We start from the raw sequence: 21,779 nt of genomic DNA, 5'->3' as shown, positions 1-21,779 counted from the left end.
GGGAGGATGGGTGAGATGGCCCAGTTTAGACACAGAAAAAGATGAGGATCATCTCCTAAACAGGAAAAAAAAAATCAGGTCACACTGAACGGATATTTTTATCCATTCTTCAAAAAACAAACAAACTTTTCATTTTATTCTGTATTTCATCTATTCTAAGGTGCACTTATATTTTTTAACATCACTAAATTTGGAATACTGCATCCTACAATTAAAACTGACAGTTTTTTTTTTTTTTTAATTTCCTGGGGTACAGAAGATAATGGAATATTGGACAAACTTTAGCTTCTTAGATTCAATATTTTGGAATAATTGCAAACAAAAAGTCTTGGATTTATCTGCCCAAGTATTAATGTATTTACCTCAGAGCATTAATTTTCTCCTTATTTAATCATCTCATTTGCCAACTTCTTTATGGGGAATCTCTACTATTAACTTTTATAACAATACAACATAAAAGCTGTAATTTAAACCTTTAATAATAAGAAATACCTATCAGAGGGCACAACCACCATAGCGTTTGTAGTGGCTCAAAATTCATGTTAGGGAAGTCATTTTTTTTTTAATTAACCTTTTGAAGTTAATTTTTATTTGTGTCTTAACTATACTACAGCTCTTCGAGCATCATGATAAAGATCAGACTGTAAACCACCAACCTCACGTGCATTCACTTCAAATTATCATTTGAAAAAGTAAAAATGGCAAGGAAACTCTAGCTTGGAGACCTGCATGCTGGCCAGTGTGGGAGTTGCTCCCCACATGTGCCCAATGAGCACTGGAAATGTGGCTGGTGTGACTAGGAAATCAATTTTAAAGTTTACTAAAGTTTAATTCATTTAAAAACTGAAGCAGTATAAATGTTTTAATATCAATATATGCTGTGATGACATTTTGTATATATTGCATTATGAAAACTGTATCATTCAAAGAGTTTTCACCTTTTTATAATGTGGCCACTAGAAAACTTAGAATTACACCTGTGGCTGACATGTATAGGTTGCTCCCCTCTTCTACAGCGGGGGGGCAGAGTCCTAGAAAACATGAGTCCTCACACAAACTTCTAGCTGAGAGAGGCTTTCTGAAGTGAGCTCAAGAATAGGCAGGAAGGAGTCAGATGAATGGATACAGAAAAAGTGGATCATCCCAGCTATGGAATACCATGAAGCCTCTGAAAAGGAGATCCTGCCACATGCTGCAACATAGATGAACCTCCAGGACACTGTGCTGAGCAAAAAGAGCCAGTCACAAAAAGACAAATACTGGATGATTCCACCCACAGAAAGTGTCCAAAGCAGTCAAAAGCATACCAGCAAAGTAGATTAGCAGAGGCAAATTATGATATATAGTGATATATATCACATATATATATGATGGATAAACAAGGTCCTCCTGAATAGCAGAGGGAACTATATTCAGTACTTTGTAATAAGCCATAAAGGAAAAGAATATGACAAAGAATGTTCATATGTGTGTAACTGAATCACTCCACTGTGCAGCATAGGGACACAACATTGTAAATCAGGAAGGGAGGGAAGGAAGGAAGGAAGGGGTTACCAAGGGTGGGCATTCACCAAAGGGGTGGTTAGCATCTAACAGATAGTATAAGTTTTGTGAGAAAAAAGTTCTCGAGATTTGCTGTACAATGGAGATACATCTAATACACTAAGGAACTGGACACTCAAAATGATTAAGACGGTAAAGTCAATGTTACATGTTTTCAATAACACAACTTTAAAAAGGAGGAGGAGGAAAATGAAAGGGCTCTTTTAAACACATTGACAAACCTTCCTGAAGGCCATATTCATTCTGGCCCTTTCTTTAGCATTTCCCCTGTTCACCCAAAGGAAGGGCCATTAGCATTCACTGTGTCAGAAGCCATAAACCACACCCACCCTCCTCCCCAACCACTTGAGGACTCCTGGCTCCTCCAGGCTCCCAGTGGACAAGAAGGTTGCCAACGGTCTCTGATGGAAAGCCATCTGAGTCATGAACAAGATGTGAACCTGGTCCCCTGAAGGGAGAGGAGCCAGCCTCTTGGGATCTGTCGTAGTATAATTTGAACTTTGAATTGACAGTCTCATAGAGCTTGGTTTCTGATTTATTTGTTTAAACAAATACTGTTTGACAGGTCCCCAAAAGAGAAAGTATATTCAGAACTCTGATACTTTCAGGTAATAGCTCACCACCCCGCTTTATCTCCCTCAGTGCTGGTAACTAATTCTCTTTCTTTGATCTTTCACCCTATAGGATAGGGCCAGAAAAAGTACTTGGAAATGGGAAGTAAATTCCCCCAAATATCCCCTTGGGCTTACCTTTTCTAGCTTCTCTTGGAGCTCCTGAATTTTGAGCTGCTGCTCAGCATTGATCTGTAATTAAAATCCCAGGAAATAAAACAAAAGGCACATTGGTATTAAGGTCTTGCTAGATTTACTACAGGCGTATTTTCTTGAGGTTTCTGTAGGGGTCTTATTGTTTTCCAATACCTACTGATGGAGAAGAACTGTAGCCTATCAGAGAAGCCTTTGAATGTCCCAGTGTAAACCTCCATGTGGACCGTTTCTCTAGAACCAGCGACACACATACAGATGGCAAAAAAGGGAACTGAAATCGCCTGTACTTTAAAACAGTAAATTTTCCCATCTGTTTTACTGAGTATCTGGGTTTGTATGTTACTGTAAGAGGGCATGACAGAAAAAAAAGAGGTGTCTTCTCCCCCTTTTAGAACCATAGCTAAAGCTAAACCTGGTCATCCAGAGACTGATCATCAAAATAAACCCAGAAGAGAGTTTTCTATTCACTGCAAATATACTCTTAACCAATAACAGGCCACGGAGAGCAACATTTAAGAGACTGCATATGTGCATGCTAAGTCGCTTCAGTTTTGTCCAACTCTTTGCAACCCTAGGGACTGTGGTCCGCCAGGCTCCTCTGTCCATGGGATTCTCCAGGCAGAAATACTGGAGTGGGTCGCCATGCCCTCCTCAGGGGATCTTCCCGACCTAGGGCTCCAGCCCTTATCTCTTGTATCTCCTGTACTGGCAGGCGGGCTCTTCACCACTAGCGCCATCTGGAAAGCCCATTTAAGAGACCATCTGCCCAAATCCCAATACCAATAATGGAAAATACCTTCTCCAGTTTGGCATATTCTCCCACTTCAGGCTTCCCTTGATCTTTAGCCTGTAATTTAAAAGATACAACATATTGGGAACTCTCAAGAACCTAAAAATCTTATAAGACAACACTACAGGCTATACTTTCTTGGTCTCTGTGGCCAAAACAATTAGGACAATAATAAAAAATTAAGTTACCTTCTCTAATCAACACCAGGAACTCTGTAGGGCATCCCATGGCTTCTTGAATGTACACTCATTAAGCTAGGATTCCCTTTATTATTGCTAAGATAATCCAGGATTCTACCTCCAAAACTCCCTCCCAGAGGGGAGCTAGCTACCTTCATCAGTTTATGCTGACATTCTGTTGCTTTCCGCTTAAACTCTTCAGCAGCCAGCCGAGACTCTCTGAGCTCCGATTCATAGAGGTCACTCCGCCTTCTCGCCGAAACCAGGTCCTCTTCCAACTGACTCATCATCAACCTCATTTCTTCCACTTGAGCCTGGTACTCCTAAGGAGTAGGCAACAGGGGAAAGGTGGCCTTTAGAAAGGAAAGGAAAGATGGGAAAACCACAGAGAGGAGACACAGTGAAGAGGTATCAGCAGAGAATGGACCCAGGGAAAAGGTGAAAGATGCGGATGAGGGTGAGGTATGCGGAGGGTGAGTAGAAAGAAAAGAATATTAAATCTTTAAACTGTTTTCGTGTAGATCATGTAGCACTAGTAACACCATTTGGAACACATGTGCTTATATACAGTTAGATCCTTTGAGCAAATACCGTACAAGAAGTGCAAAACCTTAAGGCCTTTGTAACACCAGAGAGCAGCAAGGGATGTACTTTAAACAACCATGATAATCTGCTTACGCAAAGCTTTCCCCCAAGGGTAATCATTTATATAGATTTGTCCTTTAGAAGTCACATGTGCCTAACATAATTAAATATGGTACCTAGTCTTAAAATTAACCTTTCAGATGATACAAGGGGGTAATTGGAAATCTCAATGGAGAGAATCTTGGAAGGTAAAACTCATCATGTCAGTTTCTCACCATTAATTTTTCTGGGCCCCAAACTGCATGAAGAACTTAACGGTGCTCTTGAGATGCAAGTCACCCTGAAATTTGGAAGAGTCAGGAAACACTGGTTCTGGTCAAAGGAACTTATAAGAAAGACTCCAAGGAAAGAATTACCTTGCTCCCTCGAGCAAAAGCCTTTAAAGTAATCCCAACAGCCCAATCTTTTCTCAAAGTGAATTTCTAAAATCAGAACATCTGCATTGAAGTTTTCCAAAACTGATTTACCATGAGAAATAAACAGTGGTTTTGAAAACTTTGGGGCAGAGCACGAAAATATTCTCTGTTAGCAAAAGCAAAGACTATACATGTAAGGTTTACGAATGAGCAAAGTTTATCCAATCCAAGGTGGTGGGGGTGGAGGATATAAAATGAAAAGAATAAAGAATTGAACTAAGACTGTCTCTGACCTTCACAACATCTATTGATCATCTCTAAGATCTGTTCTCCCAAGAAATGACTGAAGAGAGATCCACTGAGCAAGGATATGTTTTTAACCAATAAAATGCTTTTTTTCCCCCAGTAACAGTACAGCTTCATCCCACTATAATAGGCAATCCCCATGTGCACACTAAAGCGAAGATGACATCCTTATAAAAATGGGTAGTTTTCATGGAAACACATCTCTCTGTGTTAATGGTACAGAGGAAAGCAGAAAAAAAGGGGGGCACAAAATGGAGCACTAAAAGCATACAGTCGTCCCTCGGTACACACGGGGGGTTGGCTCCAGGGCCAAATTTGACCTGAGGTTGGCCGACCCATGCATACAGAAACCGTGGATATAGACGGCCAGCTGCATTGTTGCTGAGGGTCAATTCTACAAGTCATGGGGCACCAGGGTTTCTGGACGAGGCTCACTAAGTGGGTGGTGCTGGGTTACATAACCAAAGGTCTTTATAAACTACTAAACAATTATCTGAACTCACAGAATAAAACATGAATCAATGATGTGGGATGGCACACCCTCTACTTGCCATTTTTCTAGTCCCCTCGGCCAGGGCTGTATGATGACTTATTACGACTTGCATAGCTCTAGTATTAAGCCTTCCTGGACTCCTTCCTCCATTAAAAAAATTTATATATATATATATAATATATAAAGATAAAAACATTATCAATGAAAACACTTTCTTTTACATAAAAACTCAATTTCTTTTCTCCTGATTTTAAAAAATCCAAAGTACCAACAGAGCTGCTCACAAGCACAAATACCAAACTGTGGAGGAAGCGGACAGGTGGGAGTCAGTCTTGGTCATTTTTTATCCCTGAGCTCCCTTGTCTGACTTAAACCTTCAGCAAAAAGGGAATATGGTTTTTGTGTTTTGTCAGGAGCAAGGAAAGAGCACTGTTTCAACACCACCACCACCCCCGCCCTAAACATCTCTCCGTCCAGAGCTGTCAGCGCCCAAGGGGAGGAGGGCATGAATCAGGCAACACCTCTGTCAGCAATCTGAGCTCCCAGGGCATCCAGCCTGCTACAGATATCAAAAAGAATTCTACTTCATTTATTGAGCCACTGTTATTCTGCCAGCTACTTCAAGGAAATCCTATACATCTAATAGCTGACCAAATCCCTGTTTCAAGAAAAATCTCAGAGAGGATGATCAGGTCCGTTTCCAAGGACAGCTGAGAGAGAGCTGTCCAAATCCCAGCGTGGACTCAGTGCTGGTCATAGCTGAACAGGATCAGAATGGGGAAATGTGGACGACTTCTGAGTCATGCATGCCTCAAGTCATTCTTTGGAATGGAGCTTTACTGTTTTGATTGAATAGGACCAATCAGAAGTCCTAAAACTCAAATGCCTTCTATGTTACCCAAATTTCTGTCTCTCTTTCCAAGGAGGGGGGTTGGTGGAACCAGCAATTGCTAGTGATGGAGCATGAATCTGACTATCATGTGACGCATCTAGGTGTGTTTTAAATTCTTTAAATTTTTGACTGAGCCTCAGGGCACACAGGATCTTAGTTCCCTGACCAGGGATTGAATCCATGCCCCTTGAACTGGAAACACAGGTTCTAGTCACTGGACCACCAGAAAAGTCCCTAGGTGTTTTATTTTAAACCAAATCCAAATACTCCATTGGGGTTAGTTAAGTTGTTGATCAGTTGCTAAGTCGTGTCTGACTCTTTGCAACTCCATGGACTGCAGCATGCCAGGGTTCCCTGTCCTTCACTATCTCCTGGAGTTTGCTCAAATTCAAGTCCACTGAGTCTGTGATGCTATCTAACCATCTCTGTCCTCTGTCATACCCTTCTCTTTTTTACTTTCAGTCTTTTCCAACATCAGGGTCTTTTCCAATGAGTCAGCTCTTCACAACAGGTGGCCAAAGTATTGAAGCTTCAACTTTAGCATCAGACCTTCCTATGACTATTCAGCATTGTTCTTCTTTAGGATTGATTGGTTTGATTTCCTTGCAGTCCAAGGGACTCTCTCAAGAGTCTTCTCCAGCACCACTATTCAAAAGCATCAATTCTTCAGCACTCAGCGTTCTTTATGGTCCAATTCTCACATCCATACATGACTACTGGAGAAACCATAGCTTTGATTATATGGACCTTTGTTAGCAAAGTGATGTCTCTGCTTTTTAAAGCACTGTCTAGATTTGTCATAGTTTTCCTTCCAAGGAGCAAGCATCTTTTAATTTCATAGCTGCAGTCACTGTGGTAGTGATTCTGGAGCTCAAGAAAATAAAATCCATCACTGCTCCCACTTTCAGTTTAGTTCAGTCGCTCAGTCGTGTCCGACTCTTTGCGACCCCATGAATCTCAGCACGCCAGGCCTCCCTGTCCATCCATCACCATCTCCCGGAGTTCACTCAAACTCACATCCATCGAGTCGGTGATGTCATCCAGGCATCTCATTCTCTGTCATCCCCTTTTCCTCCTGCCCCCAATTCCTCCCAGCATCAGAGTCTTTTCCAATGAGTCAGCTCTTCACATGAGGTGGCCAAAGTACTGGAGTTTCAGCTTTAGCATCATTCCTTCCAAAGAACATCCAGGGCTGATCTCCTTTAGAATGGACTGGTTGGATCTCCTTGCAGTCCAAGGTACTCACAAGAGTCTTCTCCAACACCACAGTTCAAAATCATCAGTTCTTCAGCGCTCAGCTTTCTTCACAGTCCAACTCTCGCATCCACTTCAGCCTCTACTATTGGCCATGAAGTGATGGGACCAGATGCCATGATCTTCATTTTTTTAAATGCTGAGTTTCAAGCCAGCTTTTTCACTCTCCTCTTATAACCTCATCAAGAGGCTCTTTAGTTCCTCTTCACTTTTGCCATAAGGGTGGTGTCATCTCCATATCTGAGGTTGTTGATATTTCTCCCGGCAATCTGGAATCCAGCCTGTGATTCATCCAGCCTGGCATTTCACATGATGTACTCTGCATATAAGTTAAAGAAGCAGGGTGATGATATACAGCCTTATCATACTCCTTTTAATTTTGAACCAGTCCGTTGTTCCATGTCCAGTTCTACTTGTTGCTTCTTGACCCACATACAGGTTTCTCAGGAAACAGTAAGGTGGTCTGGTAGTCTCATCTCTTTAAAAATTTTCCACAGTTTGCTGTGATCCACAGTCAAAGGTTTTAGCATAGTCAATGAAGAAGAAGTAGATGTTTTTCTGGAATTCCCTTGCTTTCTCTATGATCTAATGAATGTTGGCCATTTGCTCTCTGGTTCCTCTGCCTTTTGTAAACCCAGAATGTACATCTGGAAGTTCTTGGTTCACGTACTGCTGAAGTCTAGCTTGAAGGATTTTGAGTATTACCCTTTTAGTATGTGAAATGATTGCAACTGTAGGTTAGTTTGAACATTCTTAAGTAGCTAAGTAGAAGCAACATTTAAAATAAATAAACACAGGTACAGAAATTGGCTTTGAGCGGAAGAGAGAAGAATAAATGGCAAATCTGGGAGGAATCGGCGGGCTACAGACCAAATACTAGGAGTTTACTGAAAGTATTTCTCCTGGACTGCAAACATTCCACTCTCACCAAGCTTACTGAGGGTCATTTTTTTAGTAAGTCCTCCTTCCGATGAAAAATAAAATCTGAAACGAAGAAGCTTTCCTCCCCTAAAATGGAACGCTTAGCAGTCATTAAATCTAAAACTCCACATGGATGCCGACTGTGATATGAATCACAAAGGACATTTCTTTGAACTCAACCACCAGCATATACCTTTGCAAAATGTCCTGAAAATTCTGTTTCTATTTAATTTCAGGGACACCAGCTGCTCCCTCTGGTGGCCAAGCACAGCTTTCATTTCCCCAGGATACCACCAAAAGCAAATTTCCAAACACATTGAACTAATGGGAGAAAAAGAATCCTACTTCTTGAAATTAGGAGGAAAAATGGTGGGACAAAAGGGCAACGAGTCAACTGTCAAAGTGGACTTTTCCAATGTGCAGGCACAACCTTCAAGATCTCTAAGTTAGTACTGTTCAGAAACCTGACAACTGGATAGCACAATTTCCTAGGCACATTTATTTAGAACATTTTTATCAAGCAGGAGGATATTATCCAATGATTTAAAAAATATTAGGGTGATAATGAGACGATGCCAAAAAAAACAACCAAAACAGTAATTCTTTCTTTAAAGAACAGTTAATGAATCAAATTATTTGCAAGAGTTTCTTGCATTAGCAACCACCCAGATGGCTAAGTGTGCACTACCCGGAGACAAAAATGTTCATTTCCATCACTGTTTCCATTAGATTTTCTGAAGTGAATGAGAGTTGCCTGGCAGCTGATAATTCAGCTCTCCAATTGCTCACTGCATTCTCTTCATTAAAGTTTCTATTTACGGTTTCTTCAAAGGACAAAAAAAATCCGTGCTAAAAAGGAAACAATGAAGTAAAATAGAAATGAACCATCTAGAAAGAAAACTCTTTTAGAAAAGGAAAAGGGAAAAATAAAGAGAGTAGGCTTTTTAAAGGTCTGGATTTTCTTTTCTCATCACGGAGGGGAGGGCTTTATGTAGTCGAGATTTGCCATGTTAATTCTGACGCGGCCTTAACTGCTCAAACTCACCTCCTAGGATACATCTTTAGATAAGCAAAACTATGAATTATCCTAGCTTCTCTCAAAAACGTAAAGTGCATCTAAAAAGCTATGAAAACATCTTTAAAAACTATTTTAATGGCCTTAAAAGCAGAAATTGGCACTCTTTCGGTATAAAGTTAGATGGGAAGCAATTTCAGCTTTGCAGGCCATGTGATCTCTTGTCACAGCTACTCACCTCTGCCAGTGAAGCATGATCAGCAGCCACAAACAGTGCGTAGACAGTACCTAAGCGAATGGTGTGTCTGTGTTCCAATGAAACTTTATTTATATAAAAACTGAAATCTGAACTCCATATACTTTTCACACATCATTAACTATTCTTTTGAATTCCTCCAACTATTTAAAAATGCGAAAATCATTCTCAGCTTGTGGTCATGGAAAACAGGTTGGTTGGCCAGATTCACCCCAACAGGCTGCAGTCTGCCCACCACCACTGCTTTAAACCTACACCTTTGACTGAAAAAGAGTAGTTCATTGTGGGGTCCAGACTTCAAAAGGAGCTAGAACATTTATATAAACCATGTGGAATGTGAAAAAGTTCCATTTGGGATCTGAAAGTTCCAAATGACCTACATACCTCTTTCTCCCTCTCCTCCCCTCCTTCCTTCCCTTTCTCTGTCCCTCAAACATGCCTCCCCTGAAATGAGAGGTCTGAGCTGGTGCCCTGCTCCCAGGCAGCGAGTCATACCTGCTCTTTGATTTCTTGGAGCTTCCGGCTCTGCTCTCTGATATCATGGAGGAGCTGCAGTGCTTTGTCGTCCTCTTGGGACACCTCCATCCGTGCTTGCTCCAGACTTCGCTTTAAGCTCTGCAGAAAGCAAAAATTTTTAATAGGGATGCCCCGTGGATCCTGCTCTAGTTGAAAAGATTCATTAAAGGAGCTGCAGGCTGCTTCGCAGATACCAAGACGGTTTCAGGTGACGGACCCACGACGACAGCTTCCAGTGGGTTGCTGAATTCCAGGTTTCATCCTGCAAAATCCCCTGGTTCAAGAAAACATCATCTCAAACTCCTTGGGACCTCATGGATCCGGCCTGAAAGTACAGCCACCTGTCTCCTAGCTGACCTAGCAGATACTTACTTGTATGTTCAGGACTGAAAACTAGTAAGATCCCCTAGCCATGAAACCATCACTGGAATGGATATCAAGTCTCTTCTGGAATATCAGTGATTCGAGGACTGTCAAGTATATCTCCCCTTTTCAAAGTAGCAATGACTTCATTCTCTGCCCGGGTATCATTTAGGACTCCAAGCAATCTATTTCCACCTCCTGGCTTACGTTTCCTGGACACCTTTCATCCATAAGGTTCCCTTAATGCTTCAGTAGCACTGAAATATATATCTGAAATACATAGCTGAAAAACTTCACCCACCACTGAAAGGCAGCCAAATCTGGAATGGAAACATAGCAGTTATTCTTAATCAGCCACGTTCTATAGATTTCCTCTCCCTTGTGGAAAAAACACTTGAAAAATGTGTGATTCAACTTCTTAAGACTGTACATTAAGAAACACCTGAATGAAAATTTTTAACGAGACAATGGAGAAGACAGTCCACTCTTGTGAAGGAAAGAAAAAAAAAGTCACATGGTAAAAAATGACAAGAGGGTCTGGGTTTTAAAGCTTGAGTTTTCTTGTTGCTATGCTGGTTCTAGGCGATAGAAAGTTGATTTGGGGCAAATTCAAAACATATTTTCTTGCCCTTATTTGGGAGCTTGGTTCCTAAGGCTGATCACGTAGGACACGAGGTAGACCACAGAGGTTGGGATGGGAGATGTGAGACCCTCTGCAAGGCCATCTAGGCTTGTCTCCAGGCTCCTACCTGGACTCTCTGAGCCTGACCTCCTGTCTCCAGGCCTTCACACCTGGCACACGCTACTCTGCACATCACAGGTCCTGCTCGTGCGTCCTACCTCTCTATTCTCTGGCCCTGGTTGTGACGTGCCTCATGATGCTGTCATGAAACAGGATGAGACACACACGACAGGAAGTGCCACCTCCGAGGGAAGGGGGCTTTGGGGGGAAGGCTCACACTGCATTCTGTGATGTAGGTAGCAAGGTCCTGCTCCAGGAGGGATCTCTGAGTCTCAGAGGCCTTCAGCTCCACCTCCTTCTGACTAAGCACAGCCTCCACCTCTGACACTCTCCGATGTAACCGGGTCATTTCCTGCTCCATCTGAAATAGACACAGCAACATGTTAAAGAAGGCCCGTGATGGGTTCGTTAGGAGTAATCGCGTCTCAAGCCACCTCCGAAACCACCTGGTGGTCCCGGCTGGCACTAACTCGCCAAAAGGTTGGGCTGGAAATACCATGGTTTCTTCGCCTGGGAGCACACCGGTCTTCGCAAGGACAGTCACCAATGCTAAGTCACTCCTCTCATGCAAGGCTGGGTTCACACTCGATCACTTCTCTAACCCAGTAAGCGAGGAGGCCACAATCACCATTTTTTTCACCTGTTTGTTTTTTGGGTTGGGTTTGTTTTTTTTTGCAGATGTCAGTTTAATTTTATCCCAAATCCATCTTGATCCCCCCCATCTCCTTGCAAAGATCTAGAGGACAAATCCAGGACAGGGCAAGGAGATATGGACTCGTCTGCACTCTTGGGAGTCCCAGGCAAGAAGTGACTCTTACGAGCTTCCAGAGAACTGCCTCTGGGCAGGAACAGTGAGCGTTAAGAGACGATGACCATAATCAACACAGTGGCTGCAGTTACATAGGCAGGAGTTTCTAAGGACTAGGAAGAGAGACTTCGCATCACTCAAAGCAGATGGGATGCATCTCGGCCACAGGTGAGGACCCGCGCCACCTGCCGGAAGACGCAGACATCTGGGTGGGTCATGCTGAGGAACGGGCCGCTTTATATCCAGGGCCTCCTCTGGTTAAGATTTAAAGGATTTACGGCAGCGTCAAGGCCCGAATTCATCTCCCTCTGAGCTGCCGGAGGCGCGACTTCGGCCCGGGAAGGATCAGGTGGCTCGGCGCCAGCGGCGGCCCCGGGCAGGTCCCTTGGCATATATTGACGGGAGGATCCTGCAGCAAGGAGGGAGGCCGGCTGTGGAAATAAATACCTTGTGACACTTGTCCTGGGAGTCTTGCAGCTCTTTGCTTTTGATAAGAAGTTTCTTTTCCATGGAGCTAGTCTTGGCAGGGGAGTCCAGACTTGACACAACAGACCTGGATGGAAGAAAACCAATGTCAAGGTGAAGGGTGGGGATGGGCCAAAAATAATAATAAAAACTTTTAAAAATGAAACTACAGCTGAATTTGGGATTAGCAGATGCAAACTATTATGTACAGAATGGAAAAACAACAAGGTCTTACTGTAAAGCACAAAGAACAGGATATATTCAATATCCTGTAATAAACTATGATGGAAAAGAATATGTATATAGATGTATGTATGTATCACTGAGTTACTCTGCTGTACTGCAGAGATTAACACAAACTGTAAATCAACAACACTTCAATAAAATAAATGTTAAAAGGAAAGAAACTATAGTAGAGACCAAGACCTGCCAGCATCCTTGGCCATCAAAAGAGCTGGCTCAAGCAGCTTCTAATGGTATCATGACCACGAGGCAGAGAAGTAGATGGGACCAAGAACAATGGAAGCAGGAGGATCCAAGTGTAAATTTAGTTACCACTGACCCGAGGCAATAATTTGGCCTCCCTGAGCCTCCGATCCGTTTCTAGGAGGTAGAATGATAATAAAAGGACCTACCATGACAGGAGAGAATGAGCATCAAACACAGCATTGTGCCTGCATGGCTTCATTTACTCTTTCATTCAACGGGTATGTGCTGTGCACCTACTCTGTTCCAGAAACCTTTCCAGGCACTGGAACAGCAACAGTCAAGACAGACACAGTCCTTGCCCTCCCGGAGCTGACACTCATGGAGGGCATGCAGAGTACATCAGGCAGACACACGAACTAAAAAGGTTAATAGATGATGCCAGAGAATGAAACTGGGTGATGTGCTATGACAGAGGAAATGGATCAGGGGCCTGTTTCTCTGAGCAGTGACGTCTCAGCTGACACTTGAAGAATGAGAAAGTGCTAGCCTTCCAAAGCTCTGGAAGGAAACAAGCTCCAGGGAACAAGGATAACGGATGCACAGGTCCTGACACAGGACTGAGTGAACACAGCAAGTGGCCACTGTTTTCAGTTAACTATACTGACCAAACTGTTGCCTATTCCATCCCTAAGCTAGCCAGTTTGATTCTGCTTCATTTTATACAAACAGGTAACACTTATTGGTGTTTCCCTGGTGGCTCTGCGGTAAAGAATCTGCCTGCAATGCAGGAGACCCAGGTTTGATCCCTAGATCAGGAAGATGCCCTGGAGGAAGTCATGGCAACCCACTCCAGTATTCTTGCCTGGAGAATCCCTTGGACAGAGAAGCCTGGTGGGCTACAGTCCACAGGGCCGCAAGGAGTTGGACATCACTGAAGCAACTGAGCATGCACGAACACTTACTATGTTGGGCTAAATAAAGTCCCTCCACCAAGGTGTCCATGTCCTAATCTCTGGAACCTGTGGATCTGTTACCTGATATGGCAAAGGGGGCTTTGCAGATGTGATAATGTTAAGAATTCTGATGGCGAGGATATCCTGGATTATCTGAGTGGGCCCAATGTAACCACAAGGGTCTTCTCAGTATGGAAGCAGAGGGGGACTTCTCTGGTGGTCCACTGGTTAAGACTCTGCCCTTCTACTGTGGAGGGCACAGGTTCAAACCCTGGCTGGGGAACTAAGATGCTGCATACTGCACAGTGAGGCCAAAAAAAATTTTTTTTAAGATGGAAGCACAGGAAGGGAGGAGATGGGATGACAGAAATAGGGTCAGAGTCAGCAACAGACTAGAAGATGCTACATCATCGGCTGTGAAGACAGAGGAAGGAGCCATGAGCCAAGGAAACTGGACAGCCTCTAGAAGTTGGGAAAAGCAAGGAAACTGATTCTTTCCTATAGGATATCCAAACAGTGTAGCCTCGTAAACCCTGCTTCTAGTCCAGTAAAACCCATCTTGGACTTCGGACCTCCAAAAATATAAGGTAATACGTTTGCATTGCTGTGAGCCTCTAAATCTGTGGTCACTTGTTACAGGAGCCATAGGCAGCTCATACACTTACTGAGTGCTGACTCGATGTGCAGTTCTGTCCTAAAGCACGGCATGTTTCAACTCTTTAGTCTCCCCAGCAACTGTATAAGACAATTTATTATCCTCATTTTATAGATGAGGAAACTGAGCTTAAGTAACCTGCCACATGAGCAGGGAACCTAAGTAATCTGCCAGCTAATAAACTGTTTCTGTTGGTCCCAGTAGAGAACTGGGGTAGAGACTGAGGATGTATCAAATGTATCTCTCAGGATTTTATCACAAAAATAATGTAGTGTGGTCTCCTGAGAACAGACTACAAGGATGCTCTCCACAAGGACACACTTTCCCACAGACATACACAGAATTCACACACCCTGCCTCATACCTAAAAGCAGTCAACTTTTGTGGGTGGAGATGACAGTTCTTATTAGGGGAAGTTTCCCTCAGTGGTCAGCACCCTGGGCACAAATGCGGAGGCTGGTGAAGTGCCGGGCCAGAGCAGTAGCCAACAAAGGTTCTCATGTTCTGAGGGATGTATGGCAGTGCCCACCACTGCTCTGTTGTCCCATCTATGTCGCCTTGGTAACAGGGTTGTCAGTGAGCACTGGTATCCTACCAGCAGGTCAAAGTTCTGCTTTCCAGTGCCCCACACCCTACTTCCCTAAGTAAAAGAGGTCAGTTCCCTGCAGCAATTCAGCAGCTCTCTCTCCCTGCAGCTCCTGGCCAGAAGACAAGGGCTGGCATGATGGTGCTGGCTCACTAAACCTCAATGACAGCTCCCAGTACACACTCTGGGGCAGCCAAGTGAGTTGACACCCAGAGTCAGGCAGCACTGTTCAAAATCTGACTTTGTAACTCACTCACCATGTGAGCTCTCTGAACCTCAGTTTCCTCATCTGAATAATGGGAATAATTCTCAACCTAATTCCAAGAGTTCTCATGAGGCTTAAGTGAGATAACTCATGGGAGGTCCTTATCACTGTGCCTGGCATCTCAAAGGGGTTCAATAAATGTCAACCATTCTACTATCATTGTGGTTTTATCATTACTACCCCTGCAACGGCATGAAATGCACATGCCTCATAGGCCTAAAACCCTTGCTTGAAACAGTAAAACTCAGCAGACTGAATTTGCCCCATGCTATCATCCACATTAGAACAAGTGTTGATTATTCACACAAATGGGCAATGGGAACTGAAATCCAGAAATAAATTTTTTTTTTAACCTCACTTTGGGCTAAAAATTTTAACCAAGTTCTGCTCCTCTAACTGGCCTATTTTCTACCTAAATTCAGTCAAAACACATACAAACACAAATTTACTTTTTTTTAAAATCTGAGATGAAATGGGTTGCTTGAAGGTATGGCCTTGAGTTCACTTTGCTATTTCTTCCTGATGTTGTTCTGGTGGGTGGTTTGGAAAAGACGACCCAGACCACCAAAGGAGGAAAGGATGATCCACAGACAGGGCTCTTCTTAGTCCTTCAGTCATCAGGAGTCACACACATGTCACTAAGTCACCTGCACTGACATCAGTCAGGGATGACGAGAGAGGTCACAGCTCTCTAGACCTGAGCACTGAACCAGCACCCTTGAAGAAAAACAATAGCGTGGGTGTACGATGATAGGAGGGGAGGTGGCTCTCAAGACTCGATGACAAGTGGAGGGCAGGCTCCAGAGGAGTATAAAGTGCACCCCTGTGGGTACAAAGTTCATTGCTATTCACCCAAAAAATAAGTGCTTCTAGGTCACTTGTTAATGGGGCCCAGAATCAGGGAGATGCTCAGGCCCTCCCTCTGCCAGCAACCACGGGAGATGACACACCAGGTGGGAGATGACACATCAGCCTCTCCCCATCACCCAAGGTCCGACTCCCTCATTCTGCTAATTTGATGCTTGACAAATGTTCACTATTTAGCCATTCTAAGTACAGCAATTAAGACTCTTCAGAATAAAGGTGCTAAAAGAAATCTTTTTTTTTTTAGAATAAAAATTACATTAAAAAAAAAAAAGTATGGTAAGTCCACTGTGACTCAACTCAGCTTTTAGCAACAATCTCATGAACAGTCATGGGGTTGGAGGATGAGGCTGGGACAGAAGGGGGAACGGTCACTGCAGCTTTCTAGAATGCCCCTAGTCTTTAGCTGAGCTATACATTAGAATCACCTGAAGAGCTTTTTAAAAATTACTGATGTCAGGCCATCCCTGGTGGTCCAATGGCTAAGACTCTGGGCTCCCAAAGCAGGTTCGATCCCTGGTTAAGGAACTAGATACCACATGCCACAACTAAGACCCAGAGCAACCCAATAAATAAATAAAATTATTGATGTCAAGCAGTAAAAACACTTCGTGTGACACTACAGTGGTGGATACATGTTATTACGTGTGTGCGTGCTCAGTCGTGACTGATTCTTTATGACCCCATGGACTGTAGCCCACCAGCCTACTCTGTCCGTTGGGTTTCCGAGGCAAGAATACTGGAGCGGGTTGCCATTTCCTCCTCCAAGGGATCTTCCCGACCCATAGAACGTACACCACCAAGAGTGAACCCTAAGGTACACAGGGACTCTGGGTGATAATGACATCTCATTATAGGTTAATTCTGGTGGGGGATGTTGATAATGGGGAGGCTGTGCATATGTGGGGGTAGGGGGCGAATGGGAAACCTCTGTACCTCTTGTTAATATTGCTATGAACCTAAAACTGTTCTTAAAAAAAGAAAAAAAGATATCCAAGGCCCAACTAGAGTAATTAAATCAGAGACAGAGAGACTGGGAGTGGGGCCCAGGCAACACCATTTTTATTGAGCTCCCGGGTGAGTCTAATGTACAGACAGGCATGAGAACCATGGTGCTAATTAGAAAAAGTGTCTGTGATTTAAGGTCCAGGTATTCAAAGCTCACAGCTTGGCCACCCCCAGTATTCGGTTCCTGGTGACACTTTGGCCAGGCAATTTATTAATGGTGCATTTTGGTCATTCTTTGAGTAGAAACACAGTTTTGAAGTTAATCATGGTGAGCAATGAGTTTCAAGAAAATGTATAGATTTCAGACAATGATTAAAGACCATTCTTATCCCCTCATTCTTAATAAGTCAATATACCATTCCCATGAATTCCTAAGAAGGAACTATATTAGAGAGAGGTATGGCTTAACATATTTGCATTCTATTTATTTTTCATGTAGACACTTAAGGCAATTAAATGACAGGTGTTAATGGTAAGTAAGCTCTCAATATGTATTTCTTTCTCTGCTGGTTTAAAATCATCCTGAAAAGTATCATTTCATAAAAGGTAGTAATATTTAAAGAGCTGATGCTACTCTTGCTTTAAGAGAAGGAAAGTACAAAAAGTCCTGTAATTGGCTGTAACTCTAAAGTTATGAGAGACGCAGACAGAATTGCTGTAAAGAAATTATATATTTCTGTTGACCATGAAATGGGACATGATCTACCTGCTAACTTAAGAATTGCCAGAATTCTCCTCTGTTCTCAAAATTCTCAAACTTCAACAGACACAGGCATGCCTTGTTTTCTTGTGTTTTTTTTTGCTTGATTAAACTTCACAGATACTGAGATTTTTTACAAAGAGAAAGTCTGTGGCAACCCTATGTTAAGCAAGTTTATTGGCATTTTTCCAAGAGCATTTGCTTACTTCCTATCTCTGTCACATTTTGGTAACTCTCACAGTTTTCAAACATTTTCACTATATTATTTTGTTTGTTATAGTGGTCTATGATCAACGATGTTTGATGTTACAATTGTAACTTGTTTGGGTCACCACAAATCATACCCATATAAGACAGTGAACTTAATAAATGTTGTGTGCGTTCTGACTGCTCCCCCTACAGGCCTTTCCCAGTCTCTCTCCCTCTCCTGCTGCTGCTGCTGCTGCTAAGTCGCTTCAGTAGTGTCCAACTCTGTGCGACCCCATAGACGGCAGCCCACCAGGCTCCCCCGGCCCTGGGATTCTCCAGGCAAGAACACTGGAGTGGGTTGCCATTTCCTTCTCCAATGCATGAAAGTGAAAAGTGAAAGTGAAGGCGTTCAGTCGTGTCCGACTCTTCACGACCCCATGGACTGCAGCCTACCAGGCTCATCCATCCATGGGATTTTCCAGGCAAGAGTACTGGGGTGGGGTGCCATTGTCCCTCTCCTAGGGCCTCCCTATTCCCTGAGTCACAATACTAAAATTAGGCCAAAGAATAACCCTACAAGGGCCTCTAAGTGGTCAAGTGAGAGGAAGCCATCACAGCTCTCTCACTTGAAGATGCAGACATAAAGAACAGACTTTTGGACACAGTCGGGGAAGGAGAGAGTGGGATGATAGAATAGCATTGAAACATATACATTCAGTTCAGTTCAGTTCATTCACTCAGTCGTGTCCAACTCTTTGCAAACCCATGAATTGCAGCACACCAGGCTCCCTGTCCATCACTAACTCCCAGAGTTCACTCAAACTCATGTCCATCGAGTCAGTGATGCCATCCAGCCATCTCATCCTCTGTCGTCCCCTTCTCCTCCTGCCCCCAATCCCTCCCAGCATCACAGTCTTTTCCAATGAGTCAACATATACATTACCATATGTAAAACTAATAGCCAGTGGGAATTTGCTATATGACATGGGGATCCCAAAGCCAGTGCTCTGTGACAACCTAGAGGGCTGGGATGGGGAAGGAGGTGGGAGGTAGGTTCAAGAGGGAGGGGACATATGTATACCTACAGCAGAATCATGGTGATGTACGGCAGAAACCATCACAATATGGTAAAGCAATTATTCCTCCAACTGAAAAAAATTTTTAAGCTAGAAATGATTAAGCTCCATGAGAAAAGCATGTTAAAAGCTGAGACTGGCTGAAAGCTAAGCTTCTTGAACAGTTAGCCAAGTTGTAAATGCAAAGGAAAAGTTCTTGAAGGAAATTAAAAGTGCTCCTTCAGTGAACACATGAATAATAAGAAAGCAAAATAGCCTTCTTGCTGATGTGAAGAAAGTTTTAACAGTCCAGATAAATTAAACCAGCCACAGCACTCCCTTAATTAAGTCCAAGCCTAATCCAGAGCAAGGCCCTCTCTTCAATTCTGTGAAGCTAAGAGAGGTGAGGAAGCTGCAAATGAAAAGTCTAAAGCTAAGAGACGTTGTCATGAGGTTTAAGGAAAAAAGTCGTGTCTCCATAACAAAATTACAAGGTGAAGCCACAAGGGCTGATGTAGAAGTTGCAGCAAGTTATCCAGAAGATCAAGCTAAAATAATTAACTTAAAATAATAACCAACAACAGATTTTCAATGTAGACAAGCAGCCTTATACTGGAAGAAAATACCATCTAGGACTTTCATAGCTAGAGAGGAGAAGTCAATGCCTGGCTCCAAAGGATGGGCCGGCTCTCTTGCTAGCGTTTCAAGTAGCTGGTGACTTGAAGGCAATGCTCATTTCTCATTCCAAAAATCCCAGAGCCTTAAAGAATCATGCTGAATCTATTCTTTGCTGATACTATATATAAAATGGATAACTAACTAGAATATACTGTATAGCTCAGGGAACTCTACTCAAAGCTCTGTGGTGACCTAAATGGGAAGGAAATCCAAAAAAGAGGGGATATATGTATACCTAGAGCTGATTCACTTTGCTGTACAGCAAAAAGTAACACAACATTGTAAAGCAGCTATACTCCAATAAAAATTTTAAAAATTAAAAAATAAATCTACTCTGCCTGTGCTCTCTAGAGCAACAAAGCTGGAATGACAGCACATCTGTTTACACGTGGTTTTAGATAGTGATTCCATATCTATTCCATAGATACCGATGCCTCTGATGGGTCTGGGCAAAGTGAATTGAAAATCTTCTGGAAAGGATTCACCATTCTATTAATAGATGCCCTTAAGAACATTTGTGATTCATGGGAAGAAATCAAAATATCAACATGAGCAATCAGTTTCATGAGCCGATTCCAATCCTCATGAATGACATTGAGAGGTTCAAGACTCCAGCGGAGGAAATAACTGCAGATGTGATGGAGACAGCAAGAGACCTAGAATTAGAAGTAGAGACTGCAGAGGTGTCTGAATTGCTGGAATCTCACAATAAAACTTTAACAGATAGGAGTAGCTTCTTATGGATGAGCAAAGAAAGTGACTTCTTGAGGTGGAATCTACTCCTGGTGAACATGCTGTGAAGACTGTTGAAATGACAACACAGGATTTAGAATATTACAGAAAGTTAGTTAGTTGAAAAAGCAGCAGCAGGGTTTCAGAGGATTAACTCCAAGTTTGGAAGAACTTCTACCATGGGTAAAATGCTATCAAATAGCACTGCATGCTACATAGAAATCATTTGTGAAAGGAAGAGTCAATCACTGTAGCAAACTTCACTGTCATCTTATTTTTAAAAACTGCCACAGCCACCCCAGCCTGCAGCAAACATGACCCTGATCAGTCAAGCCATTAGCATGGAGGCAAGACCCTGCACCAGCAAGAAGGTTATGACCCACAGAAGGTTTACACAATGGTTAGCATTTTTTAGTAATAAAGTATTTTTTAATTAAGGGATGTAGACTGTTTAGACATAATGCTATTGCACACTTAAAAGACTATGGTATACCATAACATAACTTTTTATATGCACTGGGAAACCAAAAAATTTGTGTGACCTGTTTTATTGCAATATTCACCTTACTGCAGGTCATACTGCCATATCTCCACGGTATGCCTGTATTTTCTGACCACATTATACAAGTGTAAAATAGAAAGGATATATATACACACACATATCCCTTATATATATATATAAGGGAGAATAGAAAAGCCCTGTGATCCCATGGGAAGTATGTGCAGACCAGTGGTTCTCAACTGGGCAATTTTGCCTCCAACAGGACACGTGCTAATGTCTGGAGACTTTCTGATTTTCATGACTAGGGATGGGAGTGCTATTAACATCAAGTGGGTAGAGGCCAGAGATGCTGCTCAACCATTCTACAACACACAGGACAACTCCCCACAAAAAGAATTATCTGGCCCAACATGTCAACAGTGCCAAGCTGCAAAACTCTTCTGTGAAGGCTATCCAGTTAAGAAGTCACAATTCCTGTCCTCAAAGAAGTAGGCGTGTAGGAGAGAAAATTAATGCCACCACCTTTGTCATCAATAATAATGCCCACTTACTGAGCCCTACATCAGGCACTGTGTTTGGTTCTTTATGGGTGACCGAACTGGATCCTCCCAACAATCCTCTACTGCTGCTGCTAAGTCGCTTCAGTCGTGTCCGACTCTGTGCAACCCCACAGATGGCAGCCCACAAGGCTCCACCATCCCTGGGATTCTTCAGGCAAGAACACTGGAGTGGGTTGCCATTTCCTTCTCCAATGCATGAAAGTGAAAAGTGAAAGTGAAGTCGCTCAGTAAGTGTCCAACTCTTCGTGACCCCGTGGACTACAGCCTACCAA

General features: G+C 42.9%; 1 protein-coding gene across 2 annotated transcripts in view; it reads right to left on the bottom strand.

The window, feature by feature from the left end:
• The window catches only part of CIT (citron rho-interacting serine/threonine kinase), a 168,653-nt gene that overhangs the window by 66,642 nt on the left and 80,232 nt on the right, over positions 1–21,779 (bottom strand). For both annotated transcript variants that reach the window (XM_068989683.1, XM_068989684.1), the window contains exons 10-15: positions 12,314–12,419; positions 11,276–11,419; positions 9,933–10,052; positions 3,452–3,622; positions 3,127–3,177; positions 2,313–2,366 (exon numbers count right to left, since the gene is read on the bottom strand). In XM_068989683.1, the coding sequence (XP_068845784.1) occupies positions 2,313–2,366; positions 3,127–3,177; positions 3,452–3,622; positions 9,933–10,052; positions 11,276–11,419; positions 12,314–12,419 (646 nt within the window). The remainder of the gene's footprint in view (positions 1–2,312; positions 2,367–3,126; positions 3,178–3,451; positions 3,623–9,932; positions 10,053–11,275; positions 11,420–12,313; positions 12,420–21,779) is intronic.

The sequence above is a fragment of the Capricornis sumatraensis genome, chromosome 17 (genome assembly GCF_032405125.1).
Source record: "Capricornis sumatraensis isolate serow.1 chromosome 17, serow.2, whole genome shotgun sequence".
NCBI classification, from domain to species: domain Eukaryota; kingdom Metazoa; phylum Chordata; class Mammalia; order Artiodactyla; family Bovidae; genus Capricornis; species Capricornis sumatraensis.
This window is presented reverse-complemented; position numbering and strand designations above follow the sequence as displayed.